This window comes from Aspergillus niger, assembly GCF_000002855.4.
Source record: "Aspergillus niger supercontig An18".
Classification (NCBI taxonomy): Eukaryota; Fungi; Ascomycota; class Eurotiomycetes; order Eurotiales; family Aspergillaceae; genus Aspergillus; species Aspergillus niger.
The window spans coordinates 421,959-444,959 of NT_166533.1; the positions used below are offsets into that span (position 1 = coordinate 421,959).

Sequence of the window (23,001 nt, forward strand, 5' to 3'; positions counted from 1 at the left end):
TCATGATACCAGCGCCCACAGAGCAATGGTGTTATGGAAACTATATCTTCTGTGTGTATGATTACGAGAAGCTCGATCTACCCAGGAAGGTCAGAACATGAAAGCAAATTTAAGAGACCCACTTGAATTTATTGTAGGCAGAAACAATAAAGGGCTTAGGGTTGCATGGTACATCTTACCTGCCCAAGCCGTCAAAGCAAATTTGGGGGAACAAACAATTGCTGCGGATGGCAAGGCATCAGGAGACAAATGCCATGGCCAGGTATTAATAAGCAGCAGCAGCTTCTTTACGAATGCGACTAGACAGTATCATTAATAATTCCGATAAATGAAGACCTTCCGCGGAGGGGCATCGGATGGGCTAGTCAGGCACAGGTTGAGCGATCCTCCCTCCAGTGGAGCGCCTTTCTCCAGGTGGACAAGCCGTACACAGCAATACCCGCCCCATATCTGCCTTGGTATTGGACCTCCTGTCGATAGTCGATAGGCATCTAATTAGACAACAAGCGGTGACCAATTTCCCTTCCGAAGGTAGACCCGCCTCAACGCACACTGACCATACCTATCCATCTTCCTGCGAATCTCACGAGTCATCCGGTGCAACTCCTGTCTTTTGGAACTTTTGTCTTTTGAGACACCCTACAAAAGACAGTCGGAAATGATTCACCGGGGTACCCTTGGCGTAATTGTGATATATCACTCAGGATGAGCATGCCGAACTTATGCCGTGATAAATGAAGAGGCCATGCAGCTGCAGTCGGCAATAAGATTCGGGAACCTGACGTAGGTGGATATTACCGTCTCCAACGCTATAGATTAAATGACCAGTAGGCGCCTCCGCTTTGCGGACAAGAGTTGGCTCGCTGCCGCACAATGAATTCGAGAAATCTATGAAGGTGCAAGATACTACCCGGTCCGGCACATCCCTCAGCAACAGGTCAAACTACAGAAGCTAAAGCCAGTGAAAATTAAAGCAATAGTATTGTTCACTGCGGATAATAGCAGGATTTATGGTCTACTACTCTGTGCTAACCCAATGTCTGAGCGGGTTACTAAGCACTCAGTAAATTCCGATGTTTGGCCAACAAGCGGAATGGAGAATAACCTCTGACTTGCATTTGCCCCAGCCATCGCAATAATCCATCCCCGCTTGGCTTTCGGCTCAACGCCTATCAAATCTGCACAAGGGATTATTGCTGCACGGTATGCACAGCTCGAAGCTGGAGCTTCAGCTTACATCTCATAATGCATATCTTGCGAGACCGGTTGAAAACCGATACGGCTCTAATAGTCTCGAAGGATGCAGCGGGTAACTAATCCACTAGATATTCGTCATCACCTATACCGATCTCTTTTTTGCAAGGCCATATCGGAAAGATTTGACAACCTGGAACAATAAAACATAAGATCTATGCCTCCAAGGCCCGTGAAAAATGGTGTGTCTCAAAATAGACTGTATTAGTTGACAGAAGCAACATGCAGTACGGAGTAAATGTGGAATGAACCTTGAATTCCGTCGGAGTCCCAATTCATCCCGGATTCGATACTCGATTCTGCAGGAGGCAGGCAAGGTGAACCGTAAAGTAGACGTTATCTAGCTATGACCATGATCTGCAACCAGAGCATTCTCCTCTTTGCTACCGGTTAAAGTAGTCTTGGGAAAGGGGGGACGACTCGTGCAAGGCTTAGATGGACCGCCATTCGGCATGCAGAGAGCAATTCGCGTATTTTTGGTACCAATCCTTGTGGATATCCAACCCGAGCTAACTGCGATTCATGCATTGTCGGACTTTGCCCCGTGGGCAAGGAGTTGAGCATCGGCAGATGTCAAGTGTCAACGGTAGAGATTATGTACTATGTAGTGTCTAGTGAACCCTGTCCTACAACAAAAACCTTCCATGAAGATTCCTTCAACTGCTGGAGATTACTAGTAGATGGATATCTACTCTACCACGGACTATGAGAGTCCCCTATTTCAGTCTGAAGGAAGACCCGGAAGAATAATCCCAACTAATTCGATGAAATGCCCCCCCCCCTTTCAGAAATTCCCCTGTGGTTTTCGCGTCCCGAGCACCTCCACTTGTCGACGATCTGGCCAACCAGAGGGGAATGGCAGCAGAAATTCTCCACCAGGTTGACCAGGGTGTAGACCACTTTTCCCCCTTAGTGGCCTTTATGGAGACCTGGGACCATTTGGCGGAGTACCTACCTACCTGGGCACTTCGTACTTGGAGCTACTTAGCCTACTAACTTAGTGGTCGTGGTAGTGCCTTTCTCCTGCTGATTTTCCCCTTAAAACCCAACGAGGAGATAAGTTACCCCTGGGTAATGTAACGAAGAGAACAAGATGGACCGGCTGAAATCGACTCGACCAATTCTTCTGCTGGTCTGGCCAATCAGGGATGGCACGTTCCCTTTCTGGTGAATGAAGGGCCGGCCGGGTAAGGTTTCGTATTGTCACAAGTAGGTAACCTAAACCTCCACCGGATTTGGCTTTTTCATCAGGAGGCTCCGGGCTAAGGCTCCTCTTCTCTTTCTCTGTCTGTCTCTTTCCCCGATCCTCCTGGAGAGAGAGAGAGAGAGAGAGAGAGAGAGAGAGAGAGAGAGAGAGAGAGGAGCTCCCCCTAACTAATTCACTAACCGGTTCTCCGATAATCATCATCTGCTGCTGCTGCTGCTCCTGGCACACAGTCTTATTGTTGTGAACCGATTCGGTGGCAGTGTTCTTGAATAATTGGTATTGTCTCACAGCCAGGATCACCAACCCATATTATCGCCGCCCACCACCGCCGCAATAGAGTAACATCAATGCAATCTCATCTCATCTCATCCCCTCCCATCCTGAACTCTGGTCGCTGTGGTCTTGTGTGTATTGTTGGCGTAGGAGTAGTCCGCGGTCGTCGTCCGTAAAGCCGCGCCTAGTAGCAGCCATCAGAGCCCCGATAGGTAAAGGCACGACTTTAGTCTGGTGAGGCCATACATCATTATTATTGGCGCTACGACGGAGTTACTACGACCACCTCCCATCTTAACTGCTTGTCATCAACTGGATTTTTCCCTGTCTTTACCCTCTCTGGCCCTTCCGTCCGTCAGGCTCCTCCTCTCTCTTCCCTCTTTCCCCCTTTCCCTCTGTTTTTTCTATCGTAATTTAATTTTTTTTTCTCTTACCAAGATCGTATCCTATCCCATCCCGATCACCACCACCTCGTGCTCTCTCTGCTTCAGCAGTTGATTGCTTGCTTGCTTTCTTGCTCACTCACTCACTTTACTTACAACCAAACCCACCCCCTCCTTCCCACACTTACTACTACTAACTAAACTACTACACTTCTTCCCTCCCCCCCCTGCTGACTTAAACGCCCGAACCACCTCACCATTGCCCCGGGTCGAAACTTTCTTTGCTCTCGCTCGGTCGCTTCCGCCGTGCTCTCGCTCCACACCCAATCAACCCCCCTCCTCGTTCCCTCTCTCTCACTCCTTCTCCTTCCCTCTCTCTATTCCATTCCTCTCCCCCTACCGCCCTCTTCCCGCACTCCCCTCTCGCGGTTCTTTCAGTCCCCTGGATCTCACGACGCCGCCGCCCGCCGTCAACTCAATTTCTCCCCCTCAGGCCCGTCCTCCGTTTCACAATTGACATCTTCCCTCTCCAGGGGCTTGTTCCGTCAAGATGGCCGACATGTCCGGCGAACAGATGCAGGCTAAGATTACCGCGGCTAGGCGCGAAGCCGAAGGCCTGAAGGACAAGATCAAGCGCAGAAAGGATGAGTTGGCCGATACGACTCGTACGCTTCCCTCTTCCCTTTCGCACCTCATGGCCTCTCCTCTCGCAATGGAGAGACAACAGCCGTCGTTGTACTGGTGATTGGTCGTGTGTTTCGATTTGCTGACTCTGGTTCCTTCTTCCCCCCCCCCCAACAGTCCGTCAAGTCGCGCAGAACCAAACTGAAACCTTGCCTCGTATTGGTATGAAGCCCCGGCGGACGCTCAAGGGACATTTGGCCAAGATCTACGCCATGCATTGGTCGACCGACCGCCGTCATCTCGTCTCAGCCTCTCAGGACGGAAAGCTCATCATCTGGGACGCCTACACCACGAACAAGGTCCATGCGATCCCGCTGAGGTCATCATGGGTCATGACCTGTGCCTATGCCCCGAGTGGAAACTACGTCGCCTGCGGTGGTCTCGACAACATTTGCTCGATCTACAACCTCTCCTCTCGCGAGGGTCCGACCCGTGTCGCGCGTGAGCTCTCCGGACACTCTGGCTACCTCTCTTGCTGCCGGTTCATCAACGATCGCAGAATCATCACGTCTTCCGGCGACATGACTTGCATGCTGTGGGATATCGAATCGGGCTCGAAAGTTACTGAATTCGCTGATCACCTTGGCGACGTGATGTCAATCAGCATCAACCCGACAAACCAGAACGTTTTCGTTTCGGGCGCCTGTGATGCCTTCGCCAAGCTGTGGGACATTCGTACCGGAAAGGCGGTGCAAACTTTCGCTGGACACGAATCCGACATCAACGCCATCCAGTTCTTCCCCGACGGAAACGCTTTCGGAACGGGTTCCGACGACACCTCCTGCCGTCTGTTTGACATCCGTGCGGATCGCGAACTCAACACCTACCAGGTAATGCTGGCAATTTATATGGCGAATCCATCTGTGGCTGACGAATGATGTTTCCAGAGCGACCAAATACTGTGCGGTATCACCTCCGTTGCCTTCTCCGTCTCTGGCAGATTGCTTTTTGCTGGTTACGATGACTTCGAGTGCAAGGTAAGACCTGAAATTATCCAAAGTCGCCGTATCATAGGCCAACCGGCTGATTTTGTTTTACTTGCAGGTCTGGGATGTTCTGCGCGGAGACAAGGTTGGATCCCTGAGTGGTCACGAGAACCGCGTAAGCTGCCTGGGAGTCAGCAACGATGGCATCAGCTTGTGCACTGGATCCTGGGATTCTCTGGTAAGCTTAGCGAGAGCATCACTTTTGTTGACTGGGCTGTGCAGCATACTAATCGTCTTCCGTCTTACAGCTCAAGGTCTGGGCTTGGTAAAAAAGCAAAACGAACAAAAACAGCAAAGATACCCTGTCTCAGTCTTTTGCGACGTCCTCATTCCAAGTTTCTCTTTTTTTCCTTTTTCTGCGCCACTAGGCTAAATGTCCGCCATTGTACGATAATCTTTTTCACCGGGAGCAAATCTTGTCGCCCTTGCTCCATAATGTACTATCTCGGAGTACCGGCAAAGTTACCACGAAACGAAAAAATCACGGGGCAGTCAGGGTGCCTAGACATGTCGGGGTTGGGGATTCTGCCGCCTTTCCCAGCTGGGTGTGACGAGAAAGAATAAGCCAAGAAAAGAGCAGAATGCCAACAAGAACCGACAATGCTCGACTACTGGTGCGGTGGGTTGTAATAATGCTATTGATGTTTGAGACCTCGGGATCGTTGCACGGATATCAGTGCGTTGCTGGGCAAGAGGCAGCGCATCTCACATGTCATCTTTTGAGCTTCGAATATTTGCAGGCCCCTGTTCTTATGTATTCGCGGGCTTGACTTTCTACTTATGTTCCTTTTTCTTTCGATCTCGCTTTACCCTTCACCCTTACTAACCCCATCCCCCCCCTCCTTCGATGTCTTGTTCTCTTCTTCAATTTCTTACCTCGATTACTACCATGATCGAGTATTCTTTTGTTCACTTTTCATTGTTTCCTTCTCTTGCCCCCTCTTTTCTTCTCTGACCTTTCTTACTCACTATCTTCTGTACTTTTTTGCGGGTGATGGATGGAAAGGGAGGGAATGTTTCCGGATAGGCCATGACGTTTTTCTTTTGACGCTTACTGCGATCCCCTTCTGTTACTAATCATCAGCCTACGTCTTGAAAGTGTCGGTTGTGTCATTTGAGTGTTTTCAAGCGGGCTTTTTTTTTTCTTTATATCTGGTGTTGAAATCGACCATGTTTCCAGCAAATCTTTCCTTTATCCCTCGGGGGTTTCGCCCCACGATGTCATGTTCCGCGACACTCTTATGTCCCGACCTGGTGGTCAGCCAAGGTGTGGCAGAGAGTTGTTAGGCAGCCACTAGTACAAATGACAGGCAATACTTTTTTGGAAAAGCTCAAAACTCTCTTTTGAAAGACCCTGCTTTGTGTCATGTCACTGTTCCTGCTGGTCCACCCTGCTTGGGTTCGGGGCAGCTGGGATAGAACTGGGAATAGCAATTGGAGGAAACCGGGAAGGATGCCCGCGATAGATAAAGGGCGCTGGGATCAGCTTGCAGCGGCCGAAAGGTCACTCCTCCAGGCAGCGGACCAGCGTATGCGGGATATCCCAAGTTATTAATAGTTCCCACACGCGTGGGGTCGGCTGACCTATCGCCCTATACCTACTTACGTACCGTTCTCAGGATGAGGATCTGCCCGCGGAAATGAATTGTCGAACAGGCAAGGCAACGACTCCGGACTCCACCTGGGATGGGGCCAGGTCAATCGGGTCAGGATGACGCTGTGAACCGGAAGGGCTGGGCGAGTCTTCACTGGAAGGCCAGAACTTGGAAGCCGTTGTCCGGATCTCGCCCGACGGCGGAGCCACTGGATCTGGGGGCCCTATCCAAAAGATGTGTCACTCGTTGTCTCCACAAGGGCGGCCAGCGCGGGCGATGCGCAAACCGTTAGCATCCGAGGTGAACACGTCGAACGCAAGATTTACCAGAAGCGGTGTCGCGGTCCTTGTTGGGGGGGAGAGGAGCGACAGGATTTTTTTCTCCGTTGATGGCGATGAAACACTTCTGATGCTCCAAGATCCACTGGGGAGCTGCCAGTTGTCTGAGCAAGAGGATCCTGATTTCCATTGGAAAAATCCATCCAAGCAATTGGCCCTCTCTTTGCGCAGACTCCATCCTTCGTGTCCTCCATCACTCCACGTCATCAGTTGGGTAAACTTTGAGTAGGATGTAATCACGCGATGTAATTGAAGGTTGGGGGGGGGAGACAAGGAGGAACAGACAAAAGTATGGAAGAGCAAAGACATTGATCCCACGTCGTTGTGGGGTGAATTAGAGTGTCGGATTTTGTTGACTCTATGGTACGATTTTCACATGTACTAACTCCAAGTCACAGTTGAGCTAGCCATTCGCTTTGATTCCAGCCCTTGTCCATTGATATGGAGATCTTGTAAACAGTACATAATTAAAATAATTACTTACTTACTAGATGGTCAGCCGCACCATGGCCTCAGCCATTGGGGAGTCAACCATGGCACCTGGGCAACAAAATGATGAAATGGAAGGTTCTTCGCGGCTTCTTTTCCCCGGGGGCTGATCTCCGATTTCTGAAACACCGCCCCTTTTCCTACTGGCTGATCTTCGCATTCGGGCAGCCCGTCCCTCGTCCATCCTTCGGGCCTCGATTGTTTCATCTCCCGCCACTTCCTTCCATTCTCTCCTCCCCCCCCCCTTCAGCCTCTCTTCTCTTCCTCCCTCTCTTGCCTTTTACCTTCCCTTGGATCGACTCTCTAGCTCTCCCACTCTCTTAGGAAAAGCACCGAAAGGAAAACTATAAAAAATTTCTGAAACGTGTACTAACACTCTCTGGGACACGCTCCTCTTTCCCCCCTTTTTTCGTGTTGGATACGACCCTTCGTCATTGGTTTCGCTTCTTTTTCTCGTTTCATTCGCTCTGCGCCCCCCCGCCAGCTGCTGCTCCTTACCAGGCAAAAATTTTTTGATTTCAAAAAAGAATTAAACTAGGCACTTGCGGCACCCCATCGTTGACGCAGATCAAGGCGCAGCCAAGCTCTAAGAATATCATTGACATTGTCATCGTCTTCGACCTTGTTTTAAAGCCCGGAACCCCCCCGCTTCCTCCTTCACGATGTCATCTGCTCAAGACGAGTTCAACCAACTCATAAACATCAACCGGGAGAAGTTCTCTTCTCATCCTGAGGACCGTGACAACGACTCTGTTCACTCCTCTGACGAATCCTCTGACCACGACGAACCCCAATTCTCCGACGCCGAAGACACTCCCTCTGCCATGCACTCCCGCAACCCCAGCAGCTATCGCGTCCCCAACACCGTCTACGACGCCAACACTGGCCCCAAGGGTGTCATCGCCGATGCCCAGGCCTTTGAGCGTGCTCGCAAGAGCTCCTTCCGCAGAACCCTTCTCGGCGTCGCTGGTCTCGATCGCTCCCACTACAACAAATCCGTCAACGATGACGCTACACTCCTCCAGAACTCCTCCCCACCCGATGGATCTTCCGCTAGCGATGATGAGGAGCGGTTTCTTCACCAATGGCGCACTGCCCGCATGCAGGAAATGCAGGCTCGCAGCCTGAGGAAGCCTAGCCCCCGTCGCAAGTTGTACGGCTCCGTGGATATTGTCGATGCGGTGGGTTACCTGGATGCTATCGAGAAGGTCACATCCGGCACAGTAGTAGTAGTCTGCGTTTATGATCCAGAGGTATGTTATACCCAATTGTGTACTACTCGTCAAGGCTAGTTGTCGCTGACCCGACGCTTCTATAGTCCACAACCAGCAGCATTGTTGAAGACTGTCTCAACACCATTGCTCGTCGTCAACCCACTGTCCACTTCGTCAAGCTCCACCACGAGATCGCAGAGATGGATCACATCGAAGCGCCCGCCCTGCTAGCATACAAGGACGGCGATGTTTTTGCTACAATCGTCGAGATCCTGAGACAGATCCCGAAGGGTCGGAGCTGCAGCGCAGACAGTCTTGAAGACCTGCTCAGATCGTATGTTATATCCCTGTATATCTTTCTTACCAATGTTCAAATCACTAACCAACCAAATAGATACCGTATCTTGTAAACAAACAAGCACTCTTGAAACGCAGAATATTCCTCTCCTCTTCACGTTCATATGACAACATAATGTTCTCTGCACGAACACTTCAAAATACAGCAAAGCGGGCGTCCAGGTCATCTCCATCATCTTTTCGTTCTTGAATGTTTACCGACTCTACTTTGCATCGTCGATTGGCCGGCAGTGTGTTCTGGTTGTTTGCTGTTTTCCTTGTTTCCCTTTTCATTTGTTCGGGTACATGCATGCATATAGACGGATCTACAGTACATACGTGACAGTACTACTGGTGTTCAGGCAGGCAAGGCTGGGCCTTTGATTTTACTTGGTTCATTGATTGGTTGCTTGTGTTCTCGTTTGACCTTGAGCTTGAGATATCCAACATGGTTCTTGGGTTTTCTCTTCGTTTTCTTCCTTTTAGATGCCGTGATATGTTATTATCCGAGACCAACTATCTATCTATGTACTAATTCATCTACTGCTCGGACCCATCCTACCGATATCCTACTTAGTACTTACCCACGTAACACAAATACCCAACATGCCACCGGACATTATATCATTGTATCTTATAAGCACATCCCAAACGAACCGACGCAACCAAACCAACAAGCTCTTCGATATCATACAAATACATACATCCATAGAAATATTAAACGTACTAGTAGTAGCAAAACACTCACCTCCCCCAGCTACTAAGTAGTAAATAGTAAGTAGTACTGATCTAGATCAAGGCAGTAAAGTAATCAAGTTGCAATGCTATAAAATTTCATTATCGTCTTTACTCACAATACAATGCAAAATGGTTTTCAGTTTGATACTCCCCTTTCCAACCCCGTTCTCTTTCTCTCTCTCTGTTCCGCGCTACTTATCGCACGACTCATTATTACCCATATCCGTCCATTAACCTATCCAATTCTTGTTCTTTCTTCCTGTTTTCTTTTCATGGAAAAGCACACATCCAATAAAAGATACAACGCGGGTGATGCTAGTAGAGAGATTAATAGACAGATAAACAAGTAGGTAGAAAGTAAGCAGTAAAGGAGGGTAAAGTAACTAGTAAGCAAGATAGACACAGTTCCTAGTGTTCATAGATGCGAAATGTAGTAAAGTAGGTAAAGTACTCCGTAGTAAGTAGTTAGAAACTTTGAGTGGAATAAGGGGGGTGGAGAGAGGGAAAAAAAAGACAAGCCAGAGAGAGATACAACAAAATAGCAATTGTTTCGCCCAAAAGGAGGTTTGAAAAGGAAAAATATGGGGTAACTAGTAGTTGTTTTTTTCACAAAGCGCCTTTCTCCTGCGTGAAATCCCACAGCATCTTGATTAGGGTGTCTGGAAGCGTATATAGGTCGACGTGGAATTCTCCCTCTGTTATGGATTGAATTGGTTAGTGGGATGGGAATTTCGAGGGGCGGCGGTGGTGGTAGCTTACGCTCAACATCGTTCTTGGTATACGAGTCTGGGGCTTTGTTGTCGTGCACCATCTGTACTACCTGGAGGAGGTCATCTTCGCCGAGTCGCTGCAGACCGTCGGCCAGCTTGTCCATGTCAACCTGGGATAGTGATCATGTCAGAGGTGTTTCTATTGTTATTTTCTTCTTCTCTGAGGAGAATGAGTCGTCGCTTACACTCTTCTCTGTGCGCTTCTTCTTCTTGGATCCCTCCTCTCCGGCTGCGGCGCGTTTCGACTTCACGCCATTTTCGTCTCCTGGGACGGGTCCGGATTCGCGGAGGAGGGCTAGTAGGGCAGGCTTGGGGTTCTTGAACGTCTATACGGGAGAGAGAAAATTAGCACAATCAATGGTGTTCCACCGAGGGCCAATTACTCACAATGACGTGCTTGGATTCGTAACGGGGCTGAGCAAAGTTCAGGTCGTGCGTAACGAAATGCTCCTTGTCGGCAGCAGTGAGTCCTATTTGCATATCGAACTCACCCCATCCTTCCTCTGAGATTCTGAAGGGGGGATTCTTGAAGGCTATTCTGAGGTCAGCAGCCGCTAGTGACCCATTTCACCTATCCCTTGTAAAGTCGACCATCTCTGTCGTCCGGTTCCCACTGGCCGGACGCTGATCGGGGGTGTGCGAAGAGCAGAGGGTGTGACGTACTCTGAATGGCCCTGTCGCCGAAACTAGGGTGCAGCGTGTATGTCACTTTATCGAAGACATTCGCAGGCACCTGCTCGCCGTGCTCATTGACAACGTAGATCTCAATTGACCATGATCGGAGGGGGAATCCTTCAACGCCGGAGTCTTTGTTCCTGTAGACGCGAAGACGCGCACTAGGTCAGCAAGGAGGACTTTCTCATTCCAAGCTTCTGCCCTTGTGCCATTCTCTGCAGAGGTAACCGTGTTGGGAGCCCAAGCGCACAGCGAACAACCATCGCGCGATGACCAACGACGGATGCGAGAAGAAGGTGGAGAAGGATAGGCAGCGATGACGAGGAAGAGAAGCGGCGGTGATTCATTCAGGAATGACTCGGGAACCGGGAGTATTTAGTAGGATACAACGTACACGATGTGCTGCTCGGTCACCAATCTGACATTTCTTTTAACCTGTAGAAGTAGAGAAAAAGCGTCACGTCAGCGTCATGCGATCGAGTGAAAGAAGACCGAATTTGTTCGCGTCGAGCGCCAGTGGGAGAGGGTGCCATTGCTGAACCCGGAGAGGGAGGCGGAACTCACGTCAGGCATTTTGAAAGAGGTGTCTGGATCAATCGCTCGTAAAATTTAGAAGGGAGGAACTAGAGGTTTTCTTCCAGAGACCCTTCCCGCGAGAGTCTGAATGGGATACAGGAGCTATTGGATGTAGAGGTCGCGCGATGCCCAGGTGAGGCGAAGTCGGATGTTTGGCGGGAGTTCCTGTCGGGAATCCTGCAGATTCGGATCGGAGTGAATGGTTGTTAGCGGGGGGAAGGGTGCAGTTCGAATGGTGTCCGACCAGCGAGGGATGGGTAGACGTAGAAACAAGAGAGGGAGGAGGAGTGAGCGAGAGTGAAGCTTTCCGCGGGCTGAAAGCCGGGTGGGGGATTGGAAGTGGTTATTGACTGCCGGACGGCCTCTTTCTTCGACGCGGCAGCGCGACGTCGCCCCAGGGTAACTAACCGCCAGCGTCCAGAAGGTACAGCCACCCACATTCGAAATACATCGCATTACTAGCTTTCAAGGGAGGGGTGTTTTTGCGCTCGGGAATTTACTCTTGTTTTCAGATGTGACATCGCTATAATCCACATATCGAAATTGGAAAGAAAGGGAAATCCCTCCACTACCATTATCATCAGAGGGAGAGCCAAGTCAAAGTCTATCGATCGAGAATATAGGTACAATAGGTGCAGGCAGAGACTTCGTGAATTTCATACGTATATTTTGGGGGCATGTGGTGTCTATCTACTATGTACCAAGTCGTCGCACGACATGCAAGGGACCACATGGCCAAAACCAAGGACCCATGCATGCGTCGACTCATGGTCTCGCCATGACCGGCGTCATTAATTCTGTTTTCTCAAGCAGGGGCAGTGAATATGGTAAGAAACTTGATGCTTGTGAGAAAAGAAAGGGGAAACAAAGATAAGTCGGGATGAAGGTGAAATAGGTCTTTCATGAGCAGTCCACATCAGACTCGTTATGCTGGGAAAGGGAATCAAAATGTTCATTAACAATAGCCCTCTATATCACTGATGACCGAGAAAATCCGAGGCTAGGAACCTGCTTACTGCAGGTTAAGCAGCTTCTCGTTCTCTTTCTGGGCCTTCTCGAAAGCCTCCTTGAAGAGGTTGGCGTCTAAGATTTGGCGTTAGCAAAATGAACCTTCACCCTGGCTGTATTTCAATGTCCACTTACTGTCACTGTTGGCAAAACGGATGGCCAGGGTCTGCGCCTCGGGCTCACCCTCACTGACATCGGCGGTAGCGTTCCAAACCCAGCTGCGGTCACTGCCAACGTTGGGGCTCAACTTCATATCGGGAACGACTGGAAGATCGATTAGCGACCCAAATCCACACCAAATGATAAACGGCAACACTCACTGTAGTGGTTAGCGCAGACCTTGAGGGTCTTGTCGCGGCGCATCACGAGGCGGGTCTTCTGGTTCTCCTTGTGCTTGAGCAGGCGGACGTCACCGGTACCACGCTCCTTCCACTCCTTGCTGTCACGGTCGAATTTGAAAAGCTTGGCACGCATCTTGAAGGTCTGCTCCTCCAGCTCCTCGTTGGTCTTGGTCTCCACCTTCTCGGTCAAGCGGATGACAGGCTCGAAGTGAACATCAGGGGACTCGGGGGCCTCGTCCTAATAATTGTGATGACATGGTTAGCCACTAGTAGCCAATATAACTGGGCTGTCGTGATACTTTGCAGGAGCCAACAAAATGCGGACAAAGAATCAGGGGTAAGAGGGAAAAAGAGGGCATCGATGGAGGGGAAAGCGGGGTAACGGTTAAACTGGCGTAAGGGGACCATCGACACCGACATAGCGCAAATCAAATGCATACCTCATCTTCACCCTTCTGGGCCTTGGAAGAGCCGGAGGGCTCGTCCTTAGCATCCTCAGGCTCCTCCTGCTTCTCCTTCTTGGGGCCACCGCCGAACATGGAGAAGACGCTGTCGGTGGTCTTGGTGGCAGTGTCCTTGACGGCCTCGGCAGCGGACTCGGTCACCGACTTGGACTCCTCGGGCTTCTCCTCAGTCTTGGTCTCTTCGGTGGCGGTGGTGGTCGTCTCCTCGGGCTTCTCAGCGCCCTCAGGAGCGCTGGTGGTGGGGTCGGGCTTGGTCTCAGCGACGTCAGACATGGTGGGTGGATTGCGTTGGCTGTCAAATTTATAAGTGAGAAAGATCCGGTAGATATAGATGTTTCTGGGGATGTACCTGGTAAGAAGGAGGAAGGAAAGAAATGTACTGGGGAAGTGGGAGTCACTGAAGAGGGGTGGGAAAATATGGACGGGGTTGTTTTGAGGTGGGTAGGTTCATTGCCTAAGCGCCTAAGGCCGCACTAGCGCCACCGCCCTGCAAGTCTGGCTTTTGCTTACGCCGGCGGGCGATCCGCAGTAACTATAAACTATCACTACTCTTTACAGAGAGACATCTAGACCAAATTCACTCTTGAGAAAAATTGAAAAGGACATGCACGTGGCAAGTCTCAACATACTCCACTGATACATAATCCAGCATGTATTCCAGGAATTCATCCCATGATTCAGTCCGACCCTGATATCTGACCCATCCTTTCGCCTGCGAGCAACCCCAATAAAACAGCCCAAGAAGAATCAACATAGGAAATTACATAAAAGGAATGAATGGTATTCTGAAAGAAACTACTGTCGATTTGTTGGCCTCCAGTTATGAGGCACCACGACAATAGCTCTACTGTGAACACCCTGACTGCTGACAAGTCCTCCGTCTCACCAGACTTCGGGCTCTCTGCTGCGCCGTATCCAAAGCCTTGCATTTCCTCGCGTCCCGGAAGCGTTCTTTCACTGCGCCAAGGTCAAGCGCATGAGCATGAGAGCTGATCTTGTCCCATGTGCCACTCATCATCTCTCTAGCTCCTGTATGCACTTTGTGGGTCTGAGCCTGCAGAGCAGACGAGACAGCTAGAAGTGGCTGGACGGCGCCTTTTTTAACGACTTGGGTGAATTGCTCTGAGCGGGACACCACCATGTCCTTTGTCTCGCGGGAAATCTGTACCGACTCGGGTCGCAAAGCAGCCGCCTCTTTCCGTAGGAAGTGAGCCCTTCTTACAACATCTCCCATGAGCACTTGCAAATCGGTGCAGACCCGGTCATAGACCTCTGACAGTCCAGTTTGCGCAGTGGCGAACTCTCTCAGAAGCTGGGAGGTGATGAGATGTGCTGCGCGTTTCCAGTTCTGGATTTTCAACCATGGCGTTCCGAAATCCACAGATGTTGTCTGTATATGAGGTTTCGTTGTAATGGTAGTTAGTGTCACATCCACCTGACCGTATGCATCCGCGCGATCTAGTCTCAGCGTGTACACCCCGTCGAATAACATCGAGAGTTCATACTCGAGAGGCTTGCCATCTCGGCTGACCTGGACATTGAATTTTGGCTGTTTTTTGCCAGGTTTGTGAGGCGGCTTAATTACAAGATGACAATCACCGACCACCTGGATTTCAAACGAGTCCGTCAATCCATGCCGTTCGGAAACATACTGTACGCCTTCTATCAGGTCATGTAATCGGGTGTTGCTGCCCACATGGTCCCCTCGCAGCTCGGGGTCGCCAAGCGATGTAGGCAACACGGAAAGTGATGTCACTGTGTGCAAGAAGCTGGTAGCTGGGACACTGCTCGAAACAGGGGTGACAGCTTTGGTTAGTGTATGGTCAGCAGATTGTCGAGAAAAGGTCGAGTTAGCGGCCAACATGGCTGTATGGCCTAAGAATACGAATACAAGAGATAGAATACTGAACGCAATGAAACGGTACGCAGACATCGACACCCCGTAGTCGCCGATATAAGGACGAGAAAGGTCTTTATGGATGGACATGCACCATCCAAAAAATGAATTGGTGCGAGGTGACTCCGGGTTCCCCAATGCCATTTGGCATGGTTTTTTGGGACAGATAGTTGCTAGGGACGCCAGATTTCTGTTGAGTTGCCCCGGCGTAATACTCTCAAAGGTCTTCAGATCGATAGGATACCTCCTGAGAACCTTGGACTTCCCGTCCAGGGCATTGCGGAATTCCAGGCACATGTGGAGACTATGGGGATTAAGAGGAACAGGGTCTCTAGACATCGTCCAAAGCGGCTTTTCCGAGATGACCATAGTCGGAATACCGTGTCGTTCCATGAGTATGCGGGCCATTTTTTGGGTCTCAATATCTTCGGGGGTATCAGTGCCGGATAGAAAAAAGATGGCAACATCAGGTAGCGCCCATTGGATCGAAGATGAAATACAATAATCGGTCCCTGACCACATTGAAGAGCATGGCGGCCGACCCTTGAATTTGAGGGTGATTGTGCTGGGCTTGTCCATATGGGGATCCGCGGTAGCCTCGGTGCACTCGTCCACAATAAGCTGAACATGAATGGGAAGGAGCTCGGCAAAATTGGGAACTGCGCCTGCGCCAAAGGACGTTGGGACGACATGATATCTGGACGACTCTGCAGAGCTGCTCTCGAAACCGCTACAGGTACTCGACACCAAAACATCCCCGATTTTATCGAGAACGATGTTTCGAAATTCAGAGCTGCCAATGTATACCACATGGAAAGGTTTGTCGGTGTCAAGGCTCTTCCTAGTCATGGTCTGCTGCACGGTGGCCGTGACAGTCGAGCCTTCTGACCTGTTAGGAAGCTCTTGCTCCAGTTCTGCTGTGTCAGATCCTTCGAACACTCGGATGGTATGCTTCAGTTCTACCCGTTCAATCTCGGGCCAGTTCTCGGGTTCAATGAACTCGATGGACTCAACCGACTGCCGTAAAGCAGTCTTGGTAGTTAAGTTACTGTCATCGATCGAGTTTCTTATGTGAGGGAAGGCGGATGAAAGTTCCTGGGACACCGAAACGTTGCTCCTGGAATCGTAGTCATCACCATCAAACCCATCCTCGTCATTTGTATCCATGTCGCTGTTGCTGGACCGCCCATCGAGACTTGCTACGTCATCTGGGCCGGTCTGATCGATCAAAGACCCAAGATCCGTCTGGTCCGAGCGAGTGCCATCTTCCGAGTGCACGTCGGAAGCACTCATCGTCGCCCAGCTTTCACTGAGGGACTTGGGGTGGTGTTCCATTGGAGTTGACGTCATACTGATAGGCCGCGATCGCGATAACCACTCCTCTACAGAGGCACTCAACGGAGGAAGAGTGGGATACTGTAAGCTCGAAGCGGTTGAAGGGTATTTGGAAGGCCTGGGGTGAGGCTCTGAAGAGTCAGCCATGGTGTTTGCGAGTGAATGTCATCAGTAAGGTTCTTGAGGGAAAGAGCAAGTGAAGAGCTGCAGAGTGGAGCTTTGACCGGAAGCAGTGGACGACGGATAAGCTCAGGAATGAATAGAAGAAGAGTCAGCGGAAGTATACGTTAACTTCACAGAGCAAATTTTGCTATCTACTATAGGAGCAACTCTGGCTGGGAGAGTCTGTCTGGATCGTCCGAGCCTAATAGGCAGATGCCCGATGACAGCCTAGGCGGACGATGAATTGCAAGTGGGGGTGAGGCGCTTGATGCTGCTGTTGTTCCTCGCGGCCCGGGCGGAAGATTAGGTCAGGTGCCTCACGAGGACAAGGTGGATTTAGTTCATCAACGTGTTTCGGAAACTAGCGGTAAGTGGAAGGGGAAAGCCTTGCAAACAGAAGCCGACCGAGGGCGGGTTGAGAAGAGGGAGCAAAGGAAGGGAAAGGTCAAGGGAGATAGAGATGACTGGAGTGACTGGACCGGAAGATGGTGACGGTTATCTTGCGCGGGGCACCTGACATGGGATTATCACGGCAGTCTGATTTCCCTTTTCCCTTGCGAGAGGAGGTCACTTTAGATCAGCCCTCTATCTGGCTGGGTCAGGCGGGAGTTAAGGTTTCTGTTGCTTAGGCTTAGCTGTAAGTAGGATCGTATCTCATCATGTGTTTGTTGGCTGTCCACCATGGCCGGAGGAGAAGCCAGTGACCCCAGCTCCAAGTATCGCCGATAAGGCATCCGTTATCAGGCTACTTTCAGGCCACTACACCCGATCTAAACTAGTAGGCCCCTCCCCCATCTTGAGAGGGTCCCAAGTCTTCCATCCATTCTTCCCTTCGACGCCTTCACCATTGCCCGTGAACTGGAAGTTACCGACCAGATAGATAGTATTATTTTAACCAAGTACAGGTGTACTTCACATAACTAGAACATCCCATGCAACTATGGACAAACAGTAACTTCAAAAATTGGGACTTTGACAATATATGGGTGCGCGTGGATGTGTGATTGAAGAAAAGAAAACCTTCCCGTTTCAGCACGAGAGAACAGAGAGAAGCATATAAAGTAGATATGTACATTACATTTCATGACATGATATGGGAAGAACGGGGCATCGAACTAAAACAGAATATTCAGAGGGGAAACAGAAACAGCAGATTGATGTCAAAACAGCAGAATAGGAGAACATGAGGCTTGCGCCAATGGTGGTAAGTAAGGACAAAAAGACATTTGATAGGTGCTACGGTGTAGATGGCCCATTCAGTAGAAAGCAATAGGCTCCAAGTGACCTGCAGCAATACCTGGTCGTTGTCGGTCGGCGATCCTTCGCTTGTTCATACAACACCCCCCAATACCAACTGGAGATTTGCTGTTTGCTGCCTGACAATGTCAGGGGAAAGCCATGAGGGCGAATGAGAAACCACCCAAGCATGCAGACAACCAGACATTGGGTATCGCAAGCAGACGCATCCAGCCACGCAAACCCACAACGTATGCTCGTGCTCAATACGAGGGACGACATTGCTTCTGGCCTGCGGTCGCTCGAGTAAACCGAGCAGAAACGTGGTCCAAGCGTCTCCAAGATGAATGATTTGGTAGCCGACTTGGATTCCCAACAGCAGGGCCTTCTGAGCATACACTTTTCTTTTTAGAGTGATTGCGGGCAAACCAGGTGAGATATACGAAGCACGCTAGATGAATTTGTCCATATTGATGAGAATGGTCACACCGTCTTCCACGTAAGAAGCCGTCAGATCCGTATAACGCCGTCCAGAAACCCACAGCCAACGTAACATGCAGGCTCAAGCAAATAACTCCAAGGGCGAACCGAGTAATGCTCATAGTCGAACAAATAGGTACGGAAACCAGGAGGCGAAGATTATACAGCGAACATTAAAGGGCAACAATCCGAATCTATGGGGATGCCCATCCTCCAGCAACTTCGACCCATTCGGCGAGACAACTGCCCTGCTTGCCTTCAACATCCACGATGTCGGTGTCACACCTGCACCTGCAGCCGACACCGTTCTCCTTGACGGGATCAGGGTTCGCCCAATACTCGTCCTCTTCGATGCGCTCCTTTTCGTCCTCGGTTGTCGTCTCCAGCCAGGGGATCCGGGGCAATTGCCGTGCAGGAGCGTTGGCAGGACAATGCTGGATAGTAGTGTGCCGATAGCCGAAGTCACGGAAGTAGTGGATGTCGCTGGGGGACAAGAGAATACCGGCGGCCAGAGAATGGATAGGCGCATCACCCCACTAGATCAGACAGTTAGTTAGTTATATCGAAGGCGAAGTCAGGTACACAAGGACATACTCTCTCCATCCAGAAACCCCCACTCTTATCCATCATGTCGAAGAACTCCTCATATTCCTTGCTGCGGAAGAAGTCCAACCGCGCGATCTCAAAGTTACTCCAGAAGTGGCACATGTTGTACTTCTCGCCTTCCATGGCCTCCGGGTCAACATCGGGAACAGTATTTTCACCAGGCTCGTTTTGAAGGATCTCTTCAGGAAGTTTCTCTTGCTTTTCCTCCTCGGGCTTAGGCTCTTCCTCGGGTTTCTCCAGGAACATTTCCCACAATCCCTTCGATTCCAAGTTGTGTTTCCGCTTGTAGGCAGATGCGTAACGGAAGATGTTGGGAACGGTCTCTCGAAGCTCCTTGACAGCGATCGTGAAGCCGTAGGTCTTGTTTGCTTCCGCCATCTTAATGAATGGATCACTGATTAGGATGTCAGTATATTACCGATACGCAAGGATCCATGGGAGAGTCGTACTATGTAATATCACAGAAGTACTTGATCTCAGGCTCGAGACGCCAGTACCATTCGTATTTCATGAGCAGAGGGTGCTTGTAGAAATGGCTGTTTAAGGGTCAGAATTAGTGACAGAGTGAATTTGTTTAGGAAACTTACCCGGAATAGAATCGGCACATATGGTGGTAACTCTCCATGCCTCCGTACATGATGGCGGCGTCACCCTGTTTCCGGACGCCTTCTTTGGCGACTTCATGGTCAACCCAGTCGGGGTAACCCCACATAGACTCGTCGATCTTGCCAAACTCAACGGGGGCGCTGGTGTAGTTCTTGACCGTCGCCTTAAAGGCGTCATCGAAATCACCATCGTTCAGGAAGACGTAAGGGTAGTGGAACCAGCGGTTGAAGTGTCTTTCAATTGACTTGAGTGACTGAATAACTCCGTCTAATTCCTTGTTTCTGGCAAGGACGACGAAAGCGGCGTTTGCGCGCGGGGCGTCGGTTTTCTCGACGGGAAGACAGCCAGTAGCGAAGACTTTGTCGTACTTTTCGCTTATTTTCCTGTCGAGTCGGCGCGTGGTTAGCTATCGAAAACTCTGATTCTCGTGCCTGGCGAGCGAAACGAACCTGATAGAAGGCGGAGTACCGGCAGGGATGAGGATACCCCCAGGGGAAGAAGGATGTCGAACAAAAAGTAGTAGGATAAGGACTATTACAAGGCATGGAAATAGTAAAACAAATCCCAGGGGTATCGAGATCGAGGAGTTGCCCTTTAACCGTATCCTCCGTTTGAAGAAAGCGAATCTGGACAGATTACGGCCTTTCTCGCGCGAAGAGTCATCTAGGGGCAGACTCGGCGTGGAGGGCAGCCATTTCGTAACCCGTTGAACGAGGCCCATGGGTGCAGAAGATGGGCCACACGGCTGATTGAACAGCGATGGCACACAATAGTTATCAGGTATCAGCAGTCAAGTCAAAGGAGCTTCTCAGACCGAGATATCTCTTGTCGGATATTATCCCAGAGGGAATCTCGATGACAAGAGATGTACGTCCGCACGCGAGCGCCGAGGCGAGACTCTGGCTTCTATGTCACTTCCCAAAGCCGAGCAAGACGAGGACACAGAAAAGCGATTAAAGAGAATTATAATCGAGAAGAGATGGAGGATCCCGGTTAAGGCGAAGCGAAGAGTCGAAATAAAGAGCGGCCGGAGGAAAGCCTCCTTTCTCGCCAACTTTTCCCTCTCAGTCGGCCAGGCAGAGGTGGGCGGGGGGAAAGTCGACAGCAACGCAAAGGACTGGTGTCCGGAGCAATGAGGCCGAATACACGATTGTGGTCGACGAGGTCATTAATCACGATGAGAGGGGGGGGGGGGGCAGGCTGAGGCTGGATGGAAGCCGAGAGCTGCGGGAGGGCAACCGATGAGATGAAGGCTCGAGAGAGGATTATTTGGGGATGGGGATGGGTGGAAGTTCCGCCAAGGCCAAGGAGGCGCAAGCGGTCGTGGTCACAGATGGTAATTTACAGCCTACCCTCCAGCTCGGGAGTCGCGGCTCTCCTTTCCAGACTGGTATTCTGGTAACGTATTACACTTAGCCTTTTTGCGGTAGTCCAACTGGTTCTCCCTTTCGTACCTTTCTCCGTTTTACCCTCTCCAAATCCCTCTCCCAGACCAAATCAACTGGCGGTAAATTATTGCTGACTTGGTCGGTTAGATTGGTGGCACTCTAGAAAGGCCAAAATTACGTCTAAGAAGGCACTATAGAAACCACACAACCCTTGTACTGTGGTTATTGGGGGAAATTAGAGGGAACGAGTCAAGACAGCACCACCGAGAGAAAATTCGGGCCTGATGGGCGGTAAGAACTAGGAATACAGGCCTTACCGACCCAGCCTTGGTACTTGTAGAGTTGGTGCATGCAAAAGACCCTGAAGCTTAACCTGCAAAACACGTCCTCCTTGAATCATTCTTAATTTTGGCCGGGCGGAATCTGGCTGTCGTCAGCAAGTGTCAATGAGTATTTTCTGGGCCCTTTGAGTTCACGATCAGCATGCAAACCGCCTTGAAGGGCAATCAGAAGTTGAGAGGCCACATTGGATTTCTATTTATGTTTAGTGTTTTCCAGAACCAGTTCCTCTCGTTCGTTAGCTTGGCGCGACCGTCGTCAGACACCAGAGGGTTAAGATGTCTGGTGGCCGCGCTTCGTAACCGCGGATGCGACGCAACCACTCTCTCCCTTGACCACGCATGTGTGTCTTGGTAGGCAAGACAACTTTCCCTAAAAGGGGCCAATAGCTTGCTCCAAGCTATTATTCTGTTCTCTCTGCTTCCACAATCATCTTGAAACGAGGGTACCTTCACTGTCTCACCTTCATCTTCATACTTAGACATGAGCCAATGGAGATGGACATTGTTCATCGTGTAATACGTGGGCCTGTTCGCATGACTCTATTCATTGTCCTGCAAATCGGGTCAGAGAGCTGACTCGGGTTTTGGGTGCAAGTGCTGCTGATGTTGATTCATTGTATGACATCGAGCCTAATAATCTCCTACACATATGGCAGGAGAATAGGAGATCCGTAGCCCACTATGGTAGCAAATTAGTTACCAGTTTTTCACACTATTAGTTAACTCTAGCAACCTAGCTACATGGGTTCAAGGAGATAACTACTCCATACCGTTAGTTGATTGAGTAGGTGAATAGATACTCCTAGTTCTAGCCGGTGAATTCGGCCCGACTGAGCAGTAGATGTATTGTATGGTAAGAGCGGGCCATTGGTACCTGGTGGTATTACGTGCCGGTAATTTATGCATCCAGAACCCTGAAATCCCATCGGACCCACACGTGACCCCGGTCCTTAGGGGGGATCTGTCAAGGTGGCCTTTTAAGGCATGCTGGGACACGGCAGTCTGTATCCCGGATCCTGGATAGAACGGATGCACTCTTTCAGATTCTGACAGGAACTCCCGTGTGAGTTTCCCCAGGGCATGGTGACTGGCTTGACAGAGCTTATATAGTAAGTTTGGTCTTGTCCAGCGCGGGATCTCACGAATGACATCACTACCGGGGGATAAATGCAGTCTTTCCATGGCGAGAGAAGCATCGTGCGGAGCTTCGCGGCAGAGCTGTCACATCCAATGCGTCGCTGAAAGCATGTAGGTCGGTAGATATTTTACCTACTGATATTCTCTACAACTTATGTAGGTACACGCAACATGCATGCCGGGATGATAACTCATCTCATGCACGGCCATCTTCAGGCATTTATGCTTGTACTGTAGTACGGATTGCCCGTCATGATCTGCAGCGCGGTCAAGGGACTTATGTATCTGTCTACTCGATGCTCTCGGTCTGGAGAGTAACTTACAGTACTTACGTCCTATTATTAGCGACCCGTGTGGGCAATCAGATCCGTAAATCTGCCGTGTACATTTGTAGAGATCCAATCCGTTCATTTACGTAGTTGATGAACCCGAAGAATGTCGGGGAAGAAGACATGTCTTGAAACTCAAAAAACGTGGTGGTG

At 50.3% G+C, this 23,001-nt stretch overlaps 11 protein-coding genes across 11 annotated transcripts; 4 read left to right on the forward strand and 7 right to left on the reverse strand.

The window, feature by feature from the left end:
- Positions 1–361: 361 nt before the first annotated feature.
- Positions 362–2,662, reverse strand: An18g02080 (uncharacterized protein; the record flags this gene model as incomplete). Its single annotated transcript, XM_059745630.1, has 10 exons — positions 362–541; positions 639–751; positions 826–926; positions 1,034–1,226; positions 1,340–1,387; positions 1,506–1,553; positions 1,606–1,742; positions 2,101–2,227; positions 2,320–2,563; positions 2,642–2,662. 10 exons carry the CDS (start codon positions 2,660–2,662, stop codon positions 362–364), a joined length of 1,212 nt encoding a protein of 403 aa, XP_059605017.1.
- Positions 2,663–3,667: 1,005 nt separating this feature from the next.
- Positions 3,668–5,056, forward strand: An18g02090 (uncharacterized protein; the record flags this gene model as incomplete). Its single annotated transcript, XM_001398631.3, has 5 exons — positions 3,668–3,782; positions 3,919–4,631; positions 4,689–4,778; positions 4,846–4,965; positions 5,036–5,056. The coding sequence occupies 5 exons, from the start codon at positions 3,668–3,670 to the stop codon at positions 5,054–5,056; spliced, it is 1,059 nt and encodes a 352-aa protein (XP_001398668.1).
- A 1,095-nt stretch (positions 5,057–6,151) lies between these two features.
- An18g02100 (uncharacterized protein) lies at positions 6,152–6,898 on the reverse strand (the record flags this gene model as incomplete). Its single annotated transcript, XM_059745631.1, has 3 exons — positions 6,152–6,379; positions 6,469–6,605; positions 6,709–6,898. 3 exons carry the CDS (start codon positions 6,896–6,898, stop codon positions 6,152–6,154), a joined length of 555 nt encoding a protein of 184 aa, XP_059605018.1.
- A 973-nt stretch (positions 6,899–7,871) lies between these two features.
- On the forward strand, positions 7,872–8,833 carry An18g02110 (uncharacterized protein; the record flags this gene model as incomplete). Its single annotated transcript, XM_059745632.1, has 2 exons — positions 7,872–8,462; positions 8,528–8,833. The coding sequence occupies 2 exons, from the start codon at positions 7,872–7,874 to the stop codon at positions 8,831–8,833; spliced, it is 897 nt and encodes a 298-aa protein (XP_059605019.1).
- A 137-nt stretch (positions 8,834–8,970) lies between these two features.
- On the forward strand, positions 8,971–9,523 carry An18g02120 (hypothetical protein; the record flags this gene model as incomplete). The annotated part of the gene is made up of 2 exons (XM_059745633.1): positions 8,971–9,014; positions 9,106–9,523. 2 exons carry the CDS (start codon positions 8,971–8,973, stop codon positions 9,521–9,523), a joined length of 462 nt encoding a protein of 153 aa, XP_059605020.1.
- A 580-nt stretch (positions 9,524–10,103) lies between these two features.
- Positions 10,104–11,515, reverse strand: An18g02130 (uncharacterized protein; the record flags this gene model as incomplete). Its single annotated transcript, XM_001398635.3, has 7 exons — positions 10,104–10,192; positions 10,257–10,377; positions 10,453–10,593; positions 10,655–10,800; positions 10,931–11,082; positions 11,337–11,377; positions 11,507–11,515. The coding sequence occupies 7 exons, from the start codon at positions 11,513–11,515 to the stop codon at positions 10,104–10,106; spliced, it is 699 nt and encodes a 232-aa protein (XP_001398672.1).
- A 1,015-nt stretch (positions 11,516–12,530) lies between these two features.
- An18g02140 (uncharacterized protein) lies at positions 12,531–13,604 on the reverse strand (the record flags this gene model as incomplete). The annotated part of the gene is made up of 4 exons (XM_001398636.3): positions 12,531–12,601; positions 12,662–12,790; positions 12,847–13,105; positions 13,308–13,604. 4 exons carry the CDS (start codon positions 13,602–13,604, stop codon positions 12,531–12,533), a joined length of 756 nt encoding a protein of 251 aa, XP_001398673.1.
- A 571-nt stretch (positions 13,605–14,175) lies between these two features.
- An18g02150 (uncharacterized protein) lies at positions 14,176–16,710 on the reverse strand (the record flags this gene model as incomplete). The annotated part of the gene is made up of 1 exon (XM_001398637.3): positions 14,176–16,710. One exon carries the CDS (start codon positions 16,708–16,710, stop codon positions 14,176–14,178), a length of 2,535 nt encoding a protein of 844 aa, XP_001398674.1.
- Positions 16,711–17,185: 475 nt separating this feature from the next.
- On the forward strand, positions 17,186–17,605 carry An18g02160 (uncharacterized protein; the record flags this gene model as incomplete). The annotated part of the gene is made up of 2 exons (XM_059745634.1): positions 17,186–17,219; positions 17,355–17,605. 2 exons carry the CDS (start codon positions 17,186–17,188, stop codon positions 17,603–17,605), a joined length of 285 nt encoding a protein of 94 aa, XP_059605021.1.
- Positions 17,606–18,635: 1,030 nt separating this feature from the next.
- An18g02170 (uncharacterized protein) lies at positions 18,636–20,374 on the reverse strand (the record flags this gene model as incomplete). Its single annotated transcript, XM_001398639.3, has 5 exons — positions 18,636–18,977; positions 19,036–19,441; positions 19,497–19,583; positions 19,635–20,036; positions 20,103–20,374. The coding sequence occupies 5 exons, from the start codon at positions 20,372–20,374 to the stop codon at positions 18,636–18,638; spliced, it is 1,509 nt and encodes a 502-aa protein (XP_001398676.1).
- Positions 20,375–21,443: 1,069 nt separating this feature from the next.
- An18g02180 (uncharacterized protein) lies at positions 21,444–21,885 on the reverse strand (the record flags this gene model as incomplete). Its single annotated transcript, XM_059745635.1, has 2 exons — positions 21,444–21,575; positions 21,844–21,885. 2 exons carry the CDS (start codon positions 21,883–21,885, stop codon positions 21,444–21,446), a joined length of 174 nt encoding a protein of 57 aa, XP_059605022.1.
- Positions 21,886–23,001: the final 1,116 nt, after the last annotated feature.